Source organism: Oncorhynchus mykiss, chromosome 7 (assembly GCF_057628025.1).
Source record: "Oncorhynchus mykiss isolate SJ-2025 chromosome 7, ASM5762802v1, whole genome shotgun sequence".
Classification (NCBI taxonomy): Eukaryota; Metazoa; Chordata; class Actinopteri; order Salmoniformes; family Salmonidae; genus Oncorhynchus; species Oncorhynchus mykiss.
The window spans coordinates 751,470-772,144 of record NC_143028.1 but is presented as its reverse complement, the minus strand read 5'-3'; the positions used below and the strand labels follow the sequence as shown (position 1 = coordinate 772,144).

Below are 20,675 nucleotides of genomic sequence, written 5' to 3'. Positions count from 1 at the left end.
AGCAGTATGGGTTAGTAACTGACAGCAGTATGGGTTAGTAACTGACAGCAGTGTGGGTTAGTAAGTGACAGCAGTATAGGTTAGTAACTGACAGCAGTATGGGTTAGTAACTGACAGCAGTTTGGGTTAGTAAGTGACAGCAGTATGGGTTAGTAACTGACAGCAGTATGGGTTAGTAACTGACAGCAGTATGGGTTAGTAACTGACAGCAGTATGGGTCCGTGTGTTGAATTATTAAAGTAACAAAGTACAGAATGTGTGGACATCAGTGAATATAAGGAACTATGGCTATAGATCAATCCTCTTACTTTGTTCACTGATTAAAATCAGTTTATACAGTGACTTTCACGACACTATACACTTTAAACAGTGACTCACTACATTCATCAATTAATTTATCTGTATATATTTTAATGTATCTGTATAGTGGAAGATAAATTAAATGCATGCAGTGTATTGAAATAAATAGGTTTGAAAGCACCTCATTACGTAAAAGCAACAGTGTCAGCGATACTGTGAAATTAAAATAAAAATCTGACAGATGCACTAAGTCATGTATAAAACGGATATAACTCACCTGTAGGAAGGACTATTAGCTGAATAAACAGGTAGTTGTAGAACGTAGGAGCCATGGTGAAAATGTGAGTTCTCTTTTTTGGAATTCCCTCCTGGTTTGAATGGACCTATCACCTTTTGGGCAGAAGCCCCTCCCCTACACTAAAAGTGAAAGTAAACTCTGCTGGTCTATCACTAGTTTTAGTTGAGAAGGTTAATTAGTTGAACTCTTCTTAAAACAGATAGGCGCTGACATATTACACACATAGCCAAGGGAGTCTGGTGCAGCGCTATTAAACAACCTAGTCCTGATTGTGATGTTACTGTAAACTGAGTTATAACAACCTAGTCCTGATTGTGATGTTACTGTAAACAGAGCTATAACAACCTAGTCCTGATTGTGATGTTACTGTAAACAGAGTTATAACAACCTAGTCCTGATTGTGATGTTACTGTAAACAGAGTTATAACAAAGTAGCCCTGATTGTGATGTTACTGTAAACAGAGTTATAACAAAGTAGCCAAGATTTGAAATGGTGAGTAACATAAAACAAGGTGACGATGGGCGATTTTAAATACAGCGTATAGTTTTATATCAAACGGGAGAGAACACAATACATTTACAGAATGCTTTTGAATCTTAAACAATCAAAAACATTGTACAGATCAAGCGAGAATAATAACCTGAGTTATAAACAGTGTTAAATCAAGTGGGGTCAAACACAACAAGCAACATCCATGATCAGAATAAATACAAACAGGAACTAAAACGTGATACAATTAAATCTAGTGAACAAGGTACAGTATATCAAACTATCAAAGTGCAAAACATTGTTATCACCATTATATTTTCAGGGCTCAAATACATTCATACATTGCATTGATATAACAAAGGAGGTAAAACATCCATGTATCTGTATTACTATAGATACAGTATGTAATAACAGCATAAACTTCACATTGACACAAGTGCTACCATATTTAAATGGTTTCAAGTTAAATTAAATAGAAGGATATTCTCCCATCTTCTTCCTGGTGTGTCATAAAGTCAACTGTAGGTGGCGCTGTGTTGTAATTGATTATATTGTATTTCCTCACTGACCAACCTCATCTCTCAAAACTAAAGTAAAATGTCAAAACAAAAAACATTATTAGTGACATTATGTAATGTATAGTGCAGGTATAAATTAGCTTACATATGACTGGGGAAGAAATGTGACTCTGTCAACTCAAAAAGGTTCAATATATCTAGTACACAGTGCATCTACCTGTCTCATTAGAAATGTTTGTCATAACCACATCCTTCTAAACGTAGGAGCTGGGCTAATAAAGAATACTAATAAAGAACAGGAAGGCCTGCACACTGTTCATGCTCCCAAGACTCCCAGACAGTCTCATCCTCATTCATGAATAGTAGTACTGTATCTTGCTAGTCGCCATGCATTTAATATGATCTTTGTCATAAAATTAGAATATACTGTAATATTCTAAAGATGGATTAGTAGTCTGGTTGAGGCGTGTTAGTGGATCTCATGTCTTGAGGAACTGGGCTCTTCTGCAACCGAACTCTAAATACCAACAGCGCTCTGATGCTCAATAAAAACCTCTGTCAGCTAAAGTACATAAGTATAGCAATCAACACTGACAAACATTTACACACTTTCCCCAAAAGCGTCCTGCTCGTCTGCTGTGGTTGCTGCTTGCCTGTAACCTGCCAGAGAGAACGTGAAGGTTAGACTTTACTGTAGGGAGTAAAGACATACAGCGCATTCAGAAAGTATTCAGACCCCTTGACTTTTTGCACATTTTGTTACAGCCTTATTCTAAAATGGATGACAATGTTTCCCCCCCTCATCAACCTACACACAATACTCCATAATGACAAAGCAAAAACAGGTTTTTAGAAATGTTTGTAAATATTTTTTTTTTTTAAGTACTCAGACCCTTTAATCAGTACTTTGCAGAAAGACCTTTGGCAGCGATTACAGCCTCAAGTCTTCTTGGGTATGACGCTACAAGCTTGGCACACCTGTATTTGGGGAGTTTCTTCCATTCTTCTATTCAGATCCTCTCAAGCTCTGACAGGTTGGATGCAGAGCGTCACTGCACAGCTATTTCCAGGTCTCTCTAGAGAATTTCGACCTGGTTCAAGTCCGGGCTCTGGCTGGGCCACTCAAGGACAGTCAGAGACTTGTCCCGAAGAAACTCCTGCGTTGTCTTGGCTGTGTGCTTAGGGTTGTTGTGCTGTTGAAAGGGGAACCTTCACCCTAGTCTGAGGTCCTGAACATTCTGGAGCAGGTTTTCATCAAGGATCTCTTTACTTTTGTCCATTCATCTTTCCCTCCTTCCTGACTAGTCTCCCAGTCCCTGCCGCTGGAAAATGCTTGGCATTCAGGCCAAAGAGTTCAATCTTTGTTTCATCAGACCAGAGAATCTTGTTTCTCATGGTTTGTGAGTCCTTTATGTGCCTTTTGTCAAACTCCAAGTGGACTTTCATGTGTCTTTTACTGAGGAGTGTCTTCTGTCTGGTCACTCTACCGTAAAGGTCTGATTGGTGGAGTGCTACAGAGATGGTTGTCCTTCTGGAAGGTTCTCCCATCTCCACAGAGGAACTCTGGAGCTCTGTCAGAGTGACCAACGGGTTCTTGGTCACCTCCCTGATCAAGGCCCTTCTCCCCCAAATGCTCAGTTTGGCTGGTCGGTCAGCTCTAGGAAGAGTCTTGATGGTTCCAAACTTCTTCCATTTAAGAATGATGGAGGCCACTGTGTTCTTGAGGACCTTCAATGCTGCAGACATTTTTTGGTACCCTTCCCCAGATCTGTGCCTCGACACAATCCTGTCTCGGAGCTCTACGGACATTTCCTTCGACCTTATGGCTTGGTTTTTGCTCTGACATGCACTGTCAACCATGTTATATAGACAGGTGTGTGCCTTTCCCAAATCATGTCCAATCAATTGAATTTACCACAGGTGGGCTCTTATCAAGTTGTAGAAAGATCTAAAGTATAATTAATGGAAACAGGAGGCACCGGAGCTCAATTTACATTCTCATAGCAAAGGCTGAATACTTATGTAAATAAGGTATCTGTTTTTTTTATTTTTATACATTTGCAAATATTTCTAAAAACCTGTTTTCGTTTTGTCATTATGGGGTATTGTGTGTAGACTGATGAAGGGGAAAAAACGATTTAATTAGAATAAGGCTGTAATGTAACAAAATGTGGTAAAGGGGAAGGGGTCTGAATACTTTCTGAATCCACAGTACACTTTATCAGTAACCATTCTAGAGCTCTAAGACATGACTCACCCACAGCTGATACTTCACACAGTTTATTTCATAAAGCCAGAGACACATACATACATATATATATATATATATACATATATATATATATATATATATATATATATGAGAGAGAGAGAGAGAGAGAGAGAGAGAGAGAGAGATGATACACTATGGTTCTGATTAGACATTCACTCAGTTGGTCTTTCTACGGTGTTATTACATCTAGTAGTCTCTCATGACTGTTAAGAAAACCAGACTGGCAAAGGTGACATCAGATAATCTTGTGCTGACTCACCTTTTTTCTTTTGAAGCATGACACTGCCGCAGATGACTAAAATGGAGACGATTAGGAACACTGGAATGCCAACCGCCCATGGGGGTGTCCTCTTGTCACCTGGAAGGTGAAACATTTTTTTTATTTTTTTATTTAACTAGGCAAGTCAGTTAAGAACAAATTCTTATTTACAATGACAGCCTAGGAACAGTGGGTTAACTGCCTTGTTCAGGGGCAGAAGCACAGATTTTTACTTTGTCAGCTCGGGGATTCGATCCAGCAACCTTTCAGTTACTGGCACAACGCTCCAACCACTAGGCTACCTGCCGCCCCTATGAAATTGCCGTGATCATGCATTTGGAGAGATCCATTTCTTGAGAAGAGGAAGCTGGGAATTGTACATCCTCTTTCCAAAGAAGTCTGTTTGAATAGCATGTTGATATGGATTTCACCCTTTAACATATCATCCATCCTTCATTTAGCTTCCCTGAGGGGCAGGAAACTACCCAGAACTCAATAAAACACCTGACTCTACAGGGAGTGACTCATGGTTCTGTACCACAGTAGTCAAAACTAAACTTAACTGGTGAGATTAGATAACAGCACTACTAGCATCACAACATTAGGCTCTTGCAACCAGCCTGATCTCATTGTGCTCACCATTCTGTTGGAATGTTAGAATAGTGAGCTGTCGCACGATCTGGCTGGTTCACTAGGCTATCCCAACATCATTGGGGATGATCTTTTCTCAATGTTGTTTTCAAGTTGAACCGTTCTGTACTGACACGCTAAAAATGTATGGTCTAAAAGTATATGACACGTCAACATTACGTACCCTCTTCAACCTCCCTCTCTCCAGGGAGAATAGGAAGCAAGACCCGCTCGTGTCTCTGTGTCCTCATCCCATTGTTTACGATACAGTCCACGTATCCCCCGGAGCCTGGCAACAGTTGGAGGGTGATGTTGCTATTGGCTGTGACAGTTTGGTCTTTGTTAATGACAGTCCAGTTGTTAGGTGTCTTTATGAGTGCTGCAGCAGATAAGTTCCATTGGATCCAAGGTGCTGGTTTACCCGTGGCAGAGCAGCTGACCACAACTTCCATGTCTGCTTTAGGTTCAGTGCTGGGGACTTTTTGCATTGTGGCTCTCACTTCAGATAAACCTTTGAATAGATGAAACAGGGAATATTAGCTAATATTGATTTTATTTATTTTACAAAGCAGGTCAATTAAGAATAAATTATTATTTACAATGACAGCCAAAGGAATCCTGTGGCGCAGAGGGCGGGGTTTAAAAGTCTAGGACAAGACAGTCAACACAATACATCTGAGAAGTCATAATTCCATTTCATATTTTGGTTAGAAAGGCTTAATAAACCCTTAGCCCATACTGTATGATTCAGAAATCATGCCTTAGCAAAGGTCCCACTGTAAGACTTTTCTGCAATTTCAACAGTAAAACACTGTAGGATCCATAGGATAATACCATAAATGTGTTGTTTTTCTTACATGTCTATTTCAGGCAGAATTTCGCTGTAAATTTGCAGCAATATCCTGACACCAGAGTTGGCATCTTAATACTGTAATTTTGTTTTACAATACCATTTTCCTTACTGTAAAACATTACAGCATCCATTTACATTTACTGCAAGTATGCTGTAAAATGTCTTTACAGTAAGGAAAATAGTACTGTAAAACATATTACAGCATCTCTGCTAATGTATGATTTCGCTCATAAATTAGTTGTGAAGCATGTATGTATTGCTAAGACTTTATGAATACTGTATAACAGTGTTTTCCCCAAAATGATTCTCTCCAAGAATACCCCCAGAGACTTTTTAGGCTCCTATACTACCAGCACACCTGATTCAACTAGGCCTAATCAAGGGCTGGATAATTCGTTGAGCAGTTAGGTAATACATTGGTAACTAGTAAATTAGTTAATTAGTTGACTAACCTTGAACGGTAAGACAAATCTGCTTGCGTATTGAACCACTCGGGTAAACATTGAAGGAACAAATATAGCAGGCGTCGTCTGCCCATGTTACGTTCTTCACGGTAATAGACGTTGAGTTGAGAGATGCCTCCGTGAAAACCACCTTGCCTCGTTGCGGGTCTATGATTTGAGCTCCAAACCGCTTGCTGTAGGTGGCCAGATTCTCCACCGAGTCGTCTTTGAACAGCCTCTGCCAGGTGACTTGCAGCACACCTGTCGGGTCCGCATGAGTGCAGGTATATGATGCGTCGGCATTGAAGTCAACCCTGGTGTCTCCTCTAGCTACGACGTTGACAGAGACCGCTACAAAAGGAAGAAGGAATGTTAACAGGTAAATAAAAAAAGTTTAGCCTTACAAAAAAAATCAATGGCCTGTCAAAAGTGGGAAATGTTCCTTTATCATATACGAGCAGAATCAACTGGTCAGATCCATGGAAAATAACGTACCTTCAGACAGCACGCATAAGATAATTAGGTAAGTGTTCATTCTCAGCGGGTGAATGTTAACAAGATCATTCTGTTTCTGGCGTTGGACCTTTAAATATTGGTGAGGTGAAAGTGAAAGTTATAGCGGCTGGCGTTGGGAGTTAGTAACATTAAAGTAACCCTTTGTTTCCGGTGACATACTGTAGAATAAACATCGAGAATGAAGTTATCACGGAACTAGAATGAGTAAGTGATTACATTTCTATGGAAGAAACGAGTTTGTTCTAGTATTTCTGTGTGGCTCACAATAAGCTTAATGTCATACTGTAGCTGCACTAAATATAACCAGAAATGTGAAAAATACTGCATGTCTTTGTAGTTGATATACAGGGCCTAAAATGAACACCCGCCATCTGTGTGCAGATTTTGGCATTTGCGGGTAAAGATGTCTATTTCGCCAGCCATGTTGACGGGTTGTCATGGCTCCACAGTGCGAGCATTTCACTCGCATTTGTGAATTTAAAAAAATGTCAAGTATGATCACATGTATAGTTAAATAAATGCTGCAGCAGCTGTTTTCAGAGTATTTCTGCCGTTTTGTTTCATAGCTGGTAAATTAATCGCACAAAGTCAAAGAACTACGAATCTTAAATAGCCTATTCCACCTCGCGCTGCAACACTGCCTGGCTACAGGCCTTTCTCACGTGAAGAGCGGAGTGAAAGATACATTTCCATACTCTGTGCACAAGGCATAAATAATTGCTCTAATTTACTTGGAAAAAAATACTATTGAAGTGACAACTAGTCCGTGTGTTTCTTGGCTATTTACATTGTTTTGTTCACAAGCTAGTTTGATTTTGTATGTTTGAGTTTCAACTGCTAGGGAAGAGAAAACAACGCTTCTAAATATCAGACTGACTAGAGTCACGTTACCGCGGTAATCTCCCGTCCTTAAAGGGGCAGGGAATTTTGTTTGTCTCATCTTTTGGTTAAAAGACGAAGCTGGGCCTCCCGGGTGGTGTGCTAGCTGTGCCACCAGAGACTCTGGGTTCGAGCCCAGGCTCTGTCACAGCCGGCCGCGACCGGGAGGTCCATGGGGCGACGCACAATTGGCCTAGCGTTGTCCGGGTTAGGGAGGGTTTGGCCGGTAGCGATATCATTGTCTCATCGCGCACTAGCGACTCCTGTGGCGGGCCGGGCGCACTGCACAATTGGCCTAGCGCTAACCAGGTCGCCAGGTGCACGGTGTTTCCTCTGCACACATCAACAACAGTCACCCACGAAGCATCGTTACCCATCGCTCCACAAAAGCCGCATCCCTTGCAGAGCAAGGGGAACCACTACTTCAAGGTCTCAGAGCAAGTGACGTCACTGATTGAAACACTATTTAGCGCGCACCACCGCTAACTAGCTAGCCGTTTCACATCTGTTACATTTACTATGTTATATCTATTAGACCAGACTGGTGGTAAGGGTCATGTGCATGCTGAGGTGTGCAGTGAGTGACTTTGTTCCCACATGTCAAAGCAAAAGGAGAACTTCGCAACATGACCACTGCCCCAGAGTCTTGTATCCAAGAGTCTTGTATCCAAGAGTCTTGTATCCAGAAGGCATTATTGAAAAGGTGCAACTGAAAGATCTGTGAATTTATCACTAGAAGCTAATGTCATAACTAGAGGTCGACCGATTTAATTGGAATGGCCGATTTAATTAGGGCCGATTTCAAGTTGTCATAACAATCGGAATTCTGTATTTTTGGGCACCGATTTGGCCAATTTTGTGTTTGTTTTACACCTTTATTTAATCTTTATTTAACTAGGTAAGTCAATTAAGAACATTCTTATTTTCAATGACGGCCTAGAAACAGTGGGTTATCTGCCTCGTTCAGGGGCAGAATGACAAATTTTCACCTTGTCAGCTCGGGGGATCCAATCTTGCAACATTCCAGTTAACTAGTCCAATGCAATAACGACCTGCCTCTTGTTGCACTCCACAAGGAGACTGACTGCCTGTTACACGAATGCAGTAAGCCAAGGTAAATTGCTAGCTAGCATTAAACTTATCTTATAAAAACAATCAATCAATCATAATCACTAGTTAACTACACATGGTTGATGATATTACTAGATATTATCTAGCGTGTCCTGCGTTGCATATAATCTGACTGAGCATACAAGCATACAAGTATCTAAGTATCTGACTGAGCGGTGGTAGGCAGAAGCAGGCGAGTAAACATTCATTCAAACAGCACTTTCTTTGCGTTTTGCCAGCAGCTCTTCGTTGTGCGTCAAGCATTGCGCTGTTTATGACTTCAAGCATATCAACTCCCGAGATGAGGCTGGTGTAACCGAAGTGATATGGCTAGCTAGTTAGCGCACGGCTAATAGCGTTTCAAACGTCACTCGCTCTGAGCCATGGAGTGGTTGTTTCCCTTGCTCTGAATGGGTAACGATGCTTCGAGGGTGGCTGTTGTCGTTGTGTTCCTGGTTCCAGCCCAGGGAGGAGCGAGGAGAGGGACGGAAGCTATACTGTTACACTGGCAATACTAAAGTGCCTATAAGAACATCCAATAGTCAAAGGTTAATGACATGCAAATGGTATAGAGGGAAATAGTCCTATAATTCCTATAATAACTACAACCTAAAACTTCTTACCTGGGAATATTGAAAACTCAAAAGGAACCACCAGCTTTCATATGTTCTTCTGTTCTGAGCAAGGAACTTAAACGTTAGCTTTCTTACATGGCACATATTGCACCTTTACTTTCTTCTCCAAAACTTTATTTTTGCATTATTTAAACCAAATTGAACATGTTTCATTATTTATTTGAGGCTAAATTGATTTTATTGATCTATTATATTAAGTTAAAATACGTGTTCATTCAGTATTGTTGTAATTGTCATTATTCCAAATAAAAATATTAAAAAATCTGTATCAGTATCGGCTTTTTTTTGTCCTCCAATAATCAGTATAGGTATCTGCGTTGAAAAATCATGAAACGCTATTTCACTTCGGTTACACCAGCCTCATCTCGGGAGTTGATAGGCTTGAAGTCATAAACAGTGCAATGCTTGACGCACAACGAAGAGCTGCTGGCAAAACGCAAAGAAAGTGCTGTTTGAATGAATGTTTACCGGCCTGCTTCTGCCTACCACCGCTCAATCAGATACGTAGATACTTGTATGCTCAGTCAGATTATACGCAACGCAGGACACGCTAGATAATATCTAGTAATATCATCAACCATGTGTAGTTAACTAGTGATTATGATTGATTGATTTGTTTTTTATAAGACTAGTTTAATGCTAGCTAGCAATTTACCTTGGCTTACTGCATTCGTGTAACAGGCAGTCTCCTTGTGGAGTGCAACAAGAGGCAGGTCGTTATTGCGTTGGACTAGTTAACTGTAAGGTTGCAAGATTGGATGCCCCGAGCTGGCAAGGTGAAAATCTGTCATTCTGCCCCTGAACGAGGCAGTTAACCCACCGTTTCTAGGCCGTCATTGAAAATAAGAATGTGTTCTTAACTGACTTGCCTAGTTAAATAAAGATTAAATAAAGGTGTAAAAAAAAAAATCTGCAAAATCGGTGTCCAAAAATATAGATTTCCGATTGTTATGAGAACTTGAAATAGGCCCTAATTAATCGGTCATTCCGATTAATCGGTGGACCTCTAGTCAGAATGATACTTACAGTAGCCACTCCTTCCTTATCTGTCAGAATTATACTTACAGTAGCAACTCCTTATCTGATGACTAAGCTACTGTAAACTTTGATATCATGTGATTGTGTTGAAATGTGTACTGAGTCATCTGGTAGAACTGTAGGTAGCCTAGAGTTAGAGAGGTGGACCAGTAACTAGAATGGTTTCTGGTTCGATTCACAGGTCCATCAGGAAATACAGTATGATGCTGCACCACAGCTGACACGGACCCTCAGGGTATGCATATGTCAGAGTTTACAGTGTCAAAACACTGTATGGTGCCAAATGGATGAGTGTAGTTGCCATAGAAACCCCTAAAAGGAGAAATAGAGCAGCAAGGTGTTTTTTAATCTGAACAAAACATTTTCATTATATCTTGGGAAGTACCTGCCTCATATTCTGGTTGGCTGGTGTGGTCTTGTGTTACTGTGGTGACATTGATACATGTGAAGCTGTCTCACTCAACCAGAGGATGACTCCGGCTGCATCTCAATGCTTAAATCTAGAAACACAGACACTGAAGACAGACAATACACTTTCTGCAGTATACATCTTTCTTTTATCAATTAATGTAGCATTTCCAGCATATGGACCATAAGGTACAGAACAAGTAGCAAACACTAGGTGGCACAACAATAAAAAGGTATGGATAGAACATTCTGGACACAATCAGACGATGCAAGAGAATAAAGTAGACGGCCTGGGTCATGGATAATTGTTGTTTGTTGAATGATTGCTGTGTTTTGATGTATTTTTGCTGCCCTCTTTTTAAAACATTTTTTTTTATGCCATAACCCTGATGTTGGGCCTGGCCAGAGTACTTTAATAACCACAGCAAGTTCCAAACCAATCGCCTGCTAATGCTCCACCCCAGAAGCTAAACATGCCTATACTTAATTCATAGGCCTAAAAGATAAGAACAGAAAATACAACTGTAACAAGAATAGCAGCATACATTTCAGTCCATTTACATAATTAAACGTTTTACAATGTGGGAAATGATGACTCCATGTTATGGGAATAGGGTGAGGATTTTATTTAGATTAGTATGTGTGTCATAGAGGTTTACAGTTTTCACCACATGCTTCTCAGATGCCCAAAGTATGTGCGATTCTGGTAATTGAGTCAGCAGGAAGTTCCCCCGATGCTGGTCCTGAGTCTCTCTCCGGTGTTAGAGGTCGGGGTCATGCCCGTCATGCCAAGGAGATTCATTACTTTGTTGCATCATGACTTTGTTCCCACAATTGAAAAACATTATATAATTGTACCAAGTAGCTTAGCTATGTGGCCCAACAGGAGGTCTGAGTCGGGTTTACTGTAGAAAAGGGTCAAAGGAAAGAGGAACCATCTGGGCTGGAGGTTTATTACAGTACTCTGGCCACTCACAACCTCAGGGTTATGCTTTAAAAGAATGTGTGTGACTGTCCTTGCCTTTTAGTACTTTGTGACATGTTTTGTGTGTTTTTCAGACCACAGGAAGAGTAGCTGCTGCCTCTGCAAAATCTAATGGGGATTCTAATAAACAAATATGCTGACTCCAAATCCAGGAAGGATACGCAGTCAGAAAGATACTTACAGGAGGCGCTCCTTATCTGATGACTAGACTGCTCTGGTAAAACTGTAGTTAACCTAGAGCAGTGGTCAACAACCTTTTCTGAGTCAAGGAAACTGCAGACACGGTGATCTGAGCTATCTGATTGGACAGCGGTAGTCCTATAGGTGCACTTGATTTGCTCTTTGGGCCTGCCTGGTAGGTGGAGTTCTGCCTTCTAGGGCTGCTGAGTCAAGTGCACCTACCGCCATCGGTGTGAAATGAAGGAAAAAAATAGGAAGGCAAGGCTTTATCACAGTTTTTTTTACAGAAATGTTTGGTGATCGACTAGGAATGCCTTGGAGATTGACCATTCGATCGCGATAGACCGGTTGGTGTAGAGGAGGCAGGCCACCAACTGGAGGGTTGCTGGTTCGAATCCCATGTCTGTCAAGAAAGATGTCTGGCTAGAAATCTTTAGCATTTTAACAATTTTCCTGCAATTCTACACTTAAAGGTGCAATATGCAGAAATACCAATTTCCTGGTTGCTAAAATTCTAGTAGTTCACCTAATTTCAGTTTGTGACTAAACAAGCAATGTTTAGTGTAGAGAATAATCTAAACCACTGTGAAATATATTTTTATTAAACCAAAAATATTGTGTTTTCAGATGTTTGAAGCATGTGTACAAAGCAATGTTTGTCAGACCATGAGACATCCCAAAAAGTCTTCTCACAAAACCGTCAGTAGTCTGAATGGTTTGGCCTACAAATTATTAGGACCCCTCTATGGAAAGATGAAACTCTCATGTTCTCCGTTTTGCTTGGGACGTCTTGGATTGGTACAGCCGATCTGCCAACCTCTGTCTATAGCGTTTGAACAGTTTTGGCTACAGACTCATATGAAAAGTGGAAAGGTTAGACCTCGTGGAAAGGTGAGACTCTCACGAACACTTACATGTTGGTTGATTTGCTCTGCTCTAGGACACTCACAAGACTCATCTGAAGGTCCCCGGTACCAGATATAAAAAATGAATGGAAGTATATATGGAGACTGTTTAGCGTAAAAAAAAATGTACCAACCAGTTGTTACTGGAGTACATGAAGATAAGTGATATTTTCAGGGAAGGGGGCGTTAGAGACACATCATACTCATCGTTGCCATCTCGAACATACAGGGTGTAATCAAGCGGATGACTTTTGTTAAGTCGGTGACCATCACCAAATCAAGGTGTGTTGCATTATGGGGATCAAAATTATCTGACTTTCGCCTACATGTCGACTGCATTAACTTTTCTGCAGTTACCCTTCACCAACTTCACCCTGCAGCAATAGCCTGCATGGTGGGAGGCTCTATCAACCAATCATTAGCTGTTTTTTACTCACCCAAACGTGACCAAAGACATGACTGAAACAGGAAGCAATTTTGCTATGATTCATACAGATCTATACAAATTAATGTTATGTTTCAGGCACTCTCTCACTAATTGATTGTACACTCATATGATTTCAGTTTGTGAGTGTGTGATATGGGGGTTGGAAACTTTTTATAAACAACGCCAACTCTTCCATGTTGGTCTGAGCCTTGCTAGTGTCTGACTTTCGGCTTTTACAGTAGATGTCACATTGGAATTAGCGACGTAGTGTGACTCTGGGTTCACTGTCTGTACCTTTTGGTCGGTCAGATGTATCAATTGTGCTACTGTTTACTTACTGAAAGACCTGAAAGAGGAGCGATATTAGAGTAATACTTTTTTTGACTTTACATTGTTTTCAGTGAATGTAATATTTTATTCCTAATTTATTTATTTCAGCTCAGTGGAAAGCTTCTTTAGACTCCATTTTTTTATTGTAATTTCCTTAGTCATGTGCTCCCTCTGTTGGTACAAAACGTGATGTTGGTTCTCTGTGACCAGTAACTGTGTATGATACTGGCAGCACATTTTACTTTTACTATGGAGAACATGGAGCATTTTTTTGTTTTTTTATTGTACATTTAGTACGCGGTACATTTCCATGTGCCACTCCAGCCTCCCAGAGTGGCTCGCTTGAAGGCGTGCTTGCAGCATATAGCAAGCAGCATGTTTGATTGTGCGTCAAGAATTCAGCATAGCAAGTTTGCATGAAGGTCTAGTTATTAAATAGTTTCATAAATGTTCTGTTTAATGTATTTATTCCCAGGTAAATAGTAATACGCTCTAACCGCTCTGGTGACAAACAAACTTTGGCAACCGGGCAATCCTCCACATGGCTGGAAGACCCTATTTTCTCAATAACAGTCTCTCTTCTTCACTTCATCCTCTCGGTTATATCACCTGTGTCGGTAAACCCATCCCGCATCTGAACAGGCTACATAGACTGCACAGCATGGTCAGAGGTGAGAGGTCACTTGGTCGGGTCAACAGGAAGTACTATTAGCGATGTTTTACATTGAAATACAGATAGAAATGTAGAAGTCCCAGAGTTAATGATCCAAGGTCAGTTTGTCATTTCACCTCCTGATTTTTATGATGACTGGCAGTATTAGAATAGAAAAACACAAGGCATAATCATGCTTTGTCTCTCATTTGTAGGTATGTTTTGATGTGAGACAGGATGCCAATCCCAAGTACCGTCATCACCACCTCCGCCGCTCTTAAGAGAACCTTCGGGCCAACTAGTGGCCTAAGGCTAGTTAGGAGAAACCACTAAAGACACTATTATGTAATTGTGATTAACTGCGATAATATTCTCTATTCACATTCTCTACTGGCTGAAATTAAGTCTCATTTGATTAAATAGTACACTTATCCTATGTTTATCAGATAAATGCAGATGAAGGAAATTAAATATTGAGATGTACCTGTTTTAGAGTACTTACATGACGCATAGGAAGTGTAGTGTACTGTTTTTAAAATTATATTTCTGTATTTACAAATCAGCCTTTAACTAGTTAAATCCTGTTACTAGTCTATTGCATTGTTACAATGTGTAACCATTGATGTCCCAGGACCAAGATTGGTAAACACTGTTTAAGTGTATAATTGTAATACAAACATGCAGACACAGCTAGCTACACATCCGTAGGCATACGTGTATTTTTATCCTCTACTGCACAATAAGCAAGAAAACAGTTCGCTAGCTACGTTACTTCATCTGCATTGCATGGCAAATATTAGCAAGGCAAGTTTACAAAATTGTACATTCAATTTGCAGTAAATAAATGCTTTAGCTAGCTAGATTCTTTACACCCACTGTTTCACAAGACGACAGCCTGGTTTTCTGGTTGTTTCAGGAGTCCCTAAAACATTAAACAACCAGAATGACAATTTCCTACTCATGTCACAACACCCATTCAGCTAGCCAGCTAATGTTAGCTAGTCAGCTAGCTTGCTAAATCACGATTTTCGTAAATTAACTCCATGACAAAAGCATATGCATAATCGTTAGTCTCTACATTAACTAACATATTCCTCTCAACTGTACATATGTGTTACATGATACGTTATCACTTCCTAATATTTTTGTCAGCCATCTTTACTGAAGAAAGTCTCCAGCCTTGGGTTGCATAGCGTCATATTCGTCATGGAAACCACTCGATATGATTGGTCATCGCCCAGTGGTCGCCGCTGGTGATTGTGCGTCAAAGTTGGGGAAAGTTTTTATTTTTCACCGCCTCCCAAGCCGTCGCCGCTTTCTCACCGCTTCCCTTCCATTGAAAATGAATTGGATGCGGAGTTTCATAATTAACCGGCAACACCGACCAGACAACTCCGCTCGGCACCACGTGTAAGAGTACACAAATGGTCAGAGACAGATCATCTCTGCTGCTTATTCGATCCCTACAGAATACATTTTACCATGGCTCCTCACGTCTACCTGTTTGTCCTGCTGATAGCTCTCCCCGATTGATAATATACTGCATTTGACAGCCACTTCGAAATTGGCACAATATATTAGACCACGAGGAAAATTTTAATTCAACATGATAATGTGAACTGGTTTGAAGCATCTAAGGTCCAGCCAGGGCCTGAAAATAATGAATTTAATGAATTGCTGACTATTTATGTGAAATGTATTGAATATATGTTTAGACCTGTTATTTTGTGCAATGCTGGCTCCATCCAATGATTGCATCTTACTGAACTGGTATTATCCAAAAACGACTATCTCTGAGTCAGACTTTTTCCTTCAAATTCGGGGTGTTAGCCGTGGGCTCCTCCTTTTCCTCCCAACTATGCAAACCTGTATGTGGGACAATTTTAGGAAGCACTCCTTTACAAAACAGAGACGCACCCCCTACTTTCCTATGGAAAAGAGACATAGATGCTGTCTTTGTGCTCTGGGAAGGAAGTCAGCAGGAACTAAATAAATTCCAAACTCTATTAAACAAGAGCCCCGAATACCTCAAATTCACCATGCAGACTGATGAGAGAAAAATAAACTACCTGGACTTATGGATCATCAAAGAGAAGGATGCATTACACACAGACTTCTACACAAAGCCCACAGACTTCTACACAAAGCCCACAGACTTCTACACAAAGCCCACAGACTTCTACACAAAGCCCACAGACTTCTACACAAAGCCCACAGACTTCTACACAAAGCCCACAGACTTCTACACAAAGCCCACAGACTTCTACACAAAGCCCACAGACTTCTACACAAAGCCCGCAGACTTCTACACAAAGCCCGCAGACTTCTACACAAAGCCCGCAGACTTCTACACAAAGCCCACAGACTTCTACACAAAGCCCACAGACTTCTACACAAAGCCCACAGACTTCTACACAAAGCCCACAGACTTCTACACAAAGCCCACAGACTTCTACACAAAGCCCACAGACTTCTACACAAAGCCCACAGACTTCTACACAAAGCCCACAGACTTCTACACAAAGCCCACAGACTTCTACACAAAGCCCACAGACTTCTACACAAAGCCCACAGACTTCTACACAAAGCCCGCAGACTTCTACACAAAGCCCACAGACTTCTACACAAAGCCCACAGACTTCTACACAAAGCCCACAGACTTCTACACAAAGCCCACAGACCACAATCCCCTGCTATGTGCGGACAGTATCCTTCCCCTCTATAATGGTCTACCATACAGTCAGTTGTGCAGGGTTAAACACATCTGTGGCCACCAGACAGATTGACAGCAATAAAATTGATTTCCATTGACCTTTTTTGTGTGATTTTGTTGTCAGCACATTCAACTATGCAAAGAAAAAAGTATTTAATAAGAATATTTCATTCATTCAGATCTAGGATGTGTTATTTTAGTGTTCCCTTTATTTTTTTGAGCAGTGTATATTCAATATGCTATAAACGATTGTTTTTGTAACAGTTTCACTCAATTCATTCTAATTAACTTAATAATTATCACACACTCCTCACTTTTGTCATTGGTTGCACTAATTGCACTGTTTGTCTACGTAACCTGGTTCAAGCATTCATGACATTACCCTGAAAAAGGTACAGTGATGCCGAAACATTGGTGATTTGCCAAGTAAATGTATGTATGGAGTGTGCAACTCTTTATTTTTTTATAGCTTAAAGTTTATTCGCCGTTAGTCAGCACCTCTACATAACATAACTTTCTCTGGGTGTGCGCTAGCTCATGTTTTTTAAATTCAACTTTAATAATTCAACACATGAACCCGTACTGCAGTCAGTTTAAAAGCTCCTTAAATCACAACTTCCTCCTACTGTACCTAGACTATATTATAGACTAGTTCTGTACTCCCCCTTCTGGCCATTCTGAGTACTACACCACTATATTGTATAAAATCTCATTGTATTTGTCACATGCTTCGTAGACAATAGGTGTAGACTAACAATTAAATGCTTACTTAACTGTCATTTTCCAACAATGCAGAGTTTAAGATAAGATTAATAAATAAATAAAAAAGAATAGCGACACAAGGAATAAATCCACAGTGAATAACAGGAATACCACAACAGTCAATGTGCAGGGTACAAGGTAATTGGGGTAAAGTGACTAGGCAACAGGATAGACAGTAGCAGCAGTGTGTGTGTGTGTTGGGATGTCAGTGTAAGGATGTGACTGTGTGGGTGGAGTCCTGTGTGTTTGTGTTGGGGTGTCTGTAAATATGTGTGGGTGGAGTCCTGTGTGTGTTGGGGTGTCAGTATGTGTGGGTGGAGTCCTGTGTGTGTTGGGGTGTCAGTATGTGTGGGTGGAGTCCTGTGTGTGTTGGGGTGTCAGTATGTGTGGGTGGAGTCCTGTGTGTGTGCATAGAGTCAGTGCAAGAAAGGGTCATTGCAGGTAGTAGCCATTTGATCAGATATTTAGCAGTCTTGTTTAGAAGTCTTATGGCACGGTGGTAGAAGTAGTTAAGGGTCCTGTTGGTTCCAGACTTGGTGCATTGGTACCGCTTGCTGTGTGGTAGCAGAGAGAACAGTCTGTGGCTTGGGGGTAGAAGTAGTTAAGGGTCCTGTTGGTTTCAGACTTGGTGCATTGGTACCGCTTGCTGTGCGGTAGCAGAGAGAACAGTCTGTGGCTTGGGGGTAGAAGTAGTTAAGGGTCCTGTTGGTTCCAGACTTGGTGCATTGGTACCACTTGCTGTGCGGTAGCAGAGAGAACAGTCTGTGGCTTGGGGGTAGAAGTAGTTAAGGGTCCTGTTGGTTCCAGACTTGGTGCATTGGTACCGCTTGCTGTGCGGTAGCAGAGAGAACAGTCTGTGGCTTGGGTGGCTGGAGTCTTTCAAAAAAATGTTGGGGCCTTCTGACGCTGCCTGGTATAGAGGTCCTGGATGGCTGGGAGCTCGGCTCCAGTGATGTACATCCTAGAAGTGCGTGTGTTGTAGTAGTTTTATGTCATGTGTAACTCTCTTCATGCAGGGCTCTCTCATCTGGTGAGAACACAGCAGCTTGTCACAGCAACCCTGGGAGAAGATGCAGTCTTAACCTGTGAACTCATGAAACCCAAAGACGTGCTGCAAGTCACCTGGAAAAAAATGACACGGGCAAAATGTGAACATTGGCTCCTATAGCAAACGATTTGGACCAGTAGTCAACCCACCTTTTCAGAGGAATGTGGAGTTTGAAGACGAGGGACTGCAGAACTGCTCTATTGTCCTCAGAGGAGTGTCAAGAGGAGACGAGTCCTGCTACAAGTGTCTGTTTAACGCCTTTCCAGAGGGAGCTATCAGTGGAACCACCTGCCTCCATGTAAATGGTAAAAATCACATTACATTAGGTTGGGGAAGAGGGGATTGAAGGGACACTACCACTCCAAAGTCTAGCGTAAGTTTGTCAGATGTTTTCAGACCTTTTAAACATGGACAATGTGCATGAAATGTCTTCAACAATGTGTAATATCCCTTTAACACTGGAACAATGTTTAATGTCCCTTTAACACAGGAACAATGGCCTCCAAACATCATAGATCAATTTGACCATGTGATGTGCATGAAAACATCATAGTATTTACATTCACTGTGAACTGTGTTTGTTGTTGTTCTATAGAGCTGTATGGACCCTCACTCCTCATCACACAAACCAACAACAGTCACACCACTCTGTCCTGTTCTGCTACTGGACGACCTGTTCCTACAGTAACCTGGGAAGACACAGAAATTCCAGAAAATTCCACAATGGTCAATGTCACCCATCACAATGGAACTGTCACTGTCACCATAACTTCCACGCTGGCAGCATTCAGTCTACCTGACAAAGACACCAGGGTTGGCTGTATGGTGTCACAGTTCTCTGGAGGTGTCACCAATAACGTATCCATGGTTATTCCAGCTAGAACACAAGCTTCATTTCCTGGTGAGAAGTGGTTCTGTACATGCCTACAGTAACAATCAACATGCTGGTGTCATTCTGAAGCACTGTCTCTGTATGTTCTGTGCTAGGTGTACCTGAGGTCACTGATGGTGACAGGATCAGAGGTAAGTCACTAATCTAATGACCACAACTAATCTCTGACACTCTTATCTGTGAATTGTATCGTTCTCATCTTGTCATCTTTCACATGTTACCCAACAGGGATTGGTGCAGTGATGGGTTCACTGTGTTTCATTGCTGTGTGCTGTGGAGCTGCTGTGGTACTGTGGTGCAAACTGAGAAATACAAGAAGGTAGGTTTTACTGTTCAGATGACAGAGAAAATACTGTATTACTTTGACATTGTTTTTGTAAGTTTGACAATCTTTAGCCCAAATCCCACAGCCAATGACAGAGAACAGGAAGAACTATCAACGCTCAACATGATGACCCTGAAATCCAGAGGTCTAATCTAACACATATTCAAATGAGTTGCATTCCTGCATTGTTGTTCTGATGTTACTCATGTCACTTACATACTTCATAAAACAAATATGTGAATTACCCTCTTAATACACAACAATATGTCAATTATCCTCTTTACACACATGTTAATTATCCTCTTTATACACAGCAATATGTGAATTACCCTGATTTATACAGAACAATATGTTAATTACCCTGATTTATACAGAACAATATGTTAATTACCCTATTTACACACAACAATATGTTAATTACCCTATTTACACACAACAATATGTTAATTACCCTCTTTACACACATGTTAATTATCCTCTTTATACACAGCAATATGTGAATTACCCTGATTTATACAGAACAATATGTTAATTACCCTCTTTATACACAGCAATATGTTAATTACCCTCTTTTATACACAACAATATGTTAATTACCCTCTTAATACACAACAATATGTTAATTACCCTCTTAATACACAACAATATGAAAACGTTTCTAAAGGATTGCCGAGTGACTATCATACTGTCACACACACATCTGTGTGGCTCGGAGACAGTTTAGTTGTCTCGGACAGATACTGATTAGCTGACTGAATGGTTAATGACACGCATATAGTCCTGCGGGTTATTGTATAAATATGTTCA

The 20,675-nt window shown here is 40.8% G+C and overlaps 2 protein-coding genes across 2 annotated transcripts; one reads left to right on the top strand and one right to left on the bottom strand.

The window, feature by feature from the left end:
• Nucleotides 1-1,124: 1,124 nt before the first annotated feature.
• LOC110525651 (OX-2 membrane glycoprotein) lies at nucleotides 1,125-7,801 on the bottom strand. The gene is made up of 5 exons (XM_036982353.2): nucleotides 6,559-7,801; nucleotides 6,073-6,414; nucleotides 4,952-5,278; nucleotides 4,138-4,236; nucleotides 1,125-2,266 (listed from the first exon to the last, which is right to left on the bottom strand). Exons 1-5 carry the CDS (start codon nucleotides 6,596-6,598, stop codon nucleotides 2,208-2,210), a joined length of 867 nt encoding a protein of 288 aa, XP_036838248.2. The 5' UTR covers nucleotides 6,599-7,801; the 3' UTR covers nucleotides 1,125-2,207.
• Nucleotides 6,707-19,981, top strand: LOC118965233 (OX-2 membrane glycoprotein-like). The gene is given in 6 exon segments (XM_090239597.1): nucleotides 6,707-6,783; nucleotides 18,620-18,740; nucleotides 18,742-18,956; nucleotides 19,247-19,552; nucleotides 19,639-19,674; nucleotides 19,772-19,981. Coding segments are annotated over 6 exon segments (777 nt in total). The 5' UTR covers nucleotides 6,707-6,779; the 3' UTR covers nucleotides 19,867-19,981.
• The last annotated feature ends 694 nt before the right edge of the window (nucleotides 19,982-20,675 follow it).

What these genes read in the sequence shown, in the direction of transcription:
- LOC110525651 (XM_036982353.2), bottom strand. Translation starts at nt 6,598, where the DNA reads ATGAACACTTACCTAATTATCTTATGCGTGCTGTCTGAAG. An exon ending in GATTTGTCTTACCGTTCAAG is followed by an intron (nt 5,279 to 6,072) that starts GTTAGTCAACTA and finishes ATCTATTCAAAG; the next exon opens with GTTTATCTGAAGTGAGAGCC. An exon ending in AGAGAGGGAGGTTGAAGAGG is followed by an intron (nt 4,237 to 4,951) that starts GTACGTAATGTT and finishes TTCACCTTCCAG; the next exon opens with GTGACAAGAGGACACCCCCA.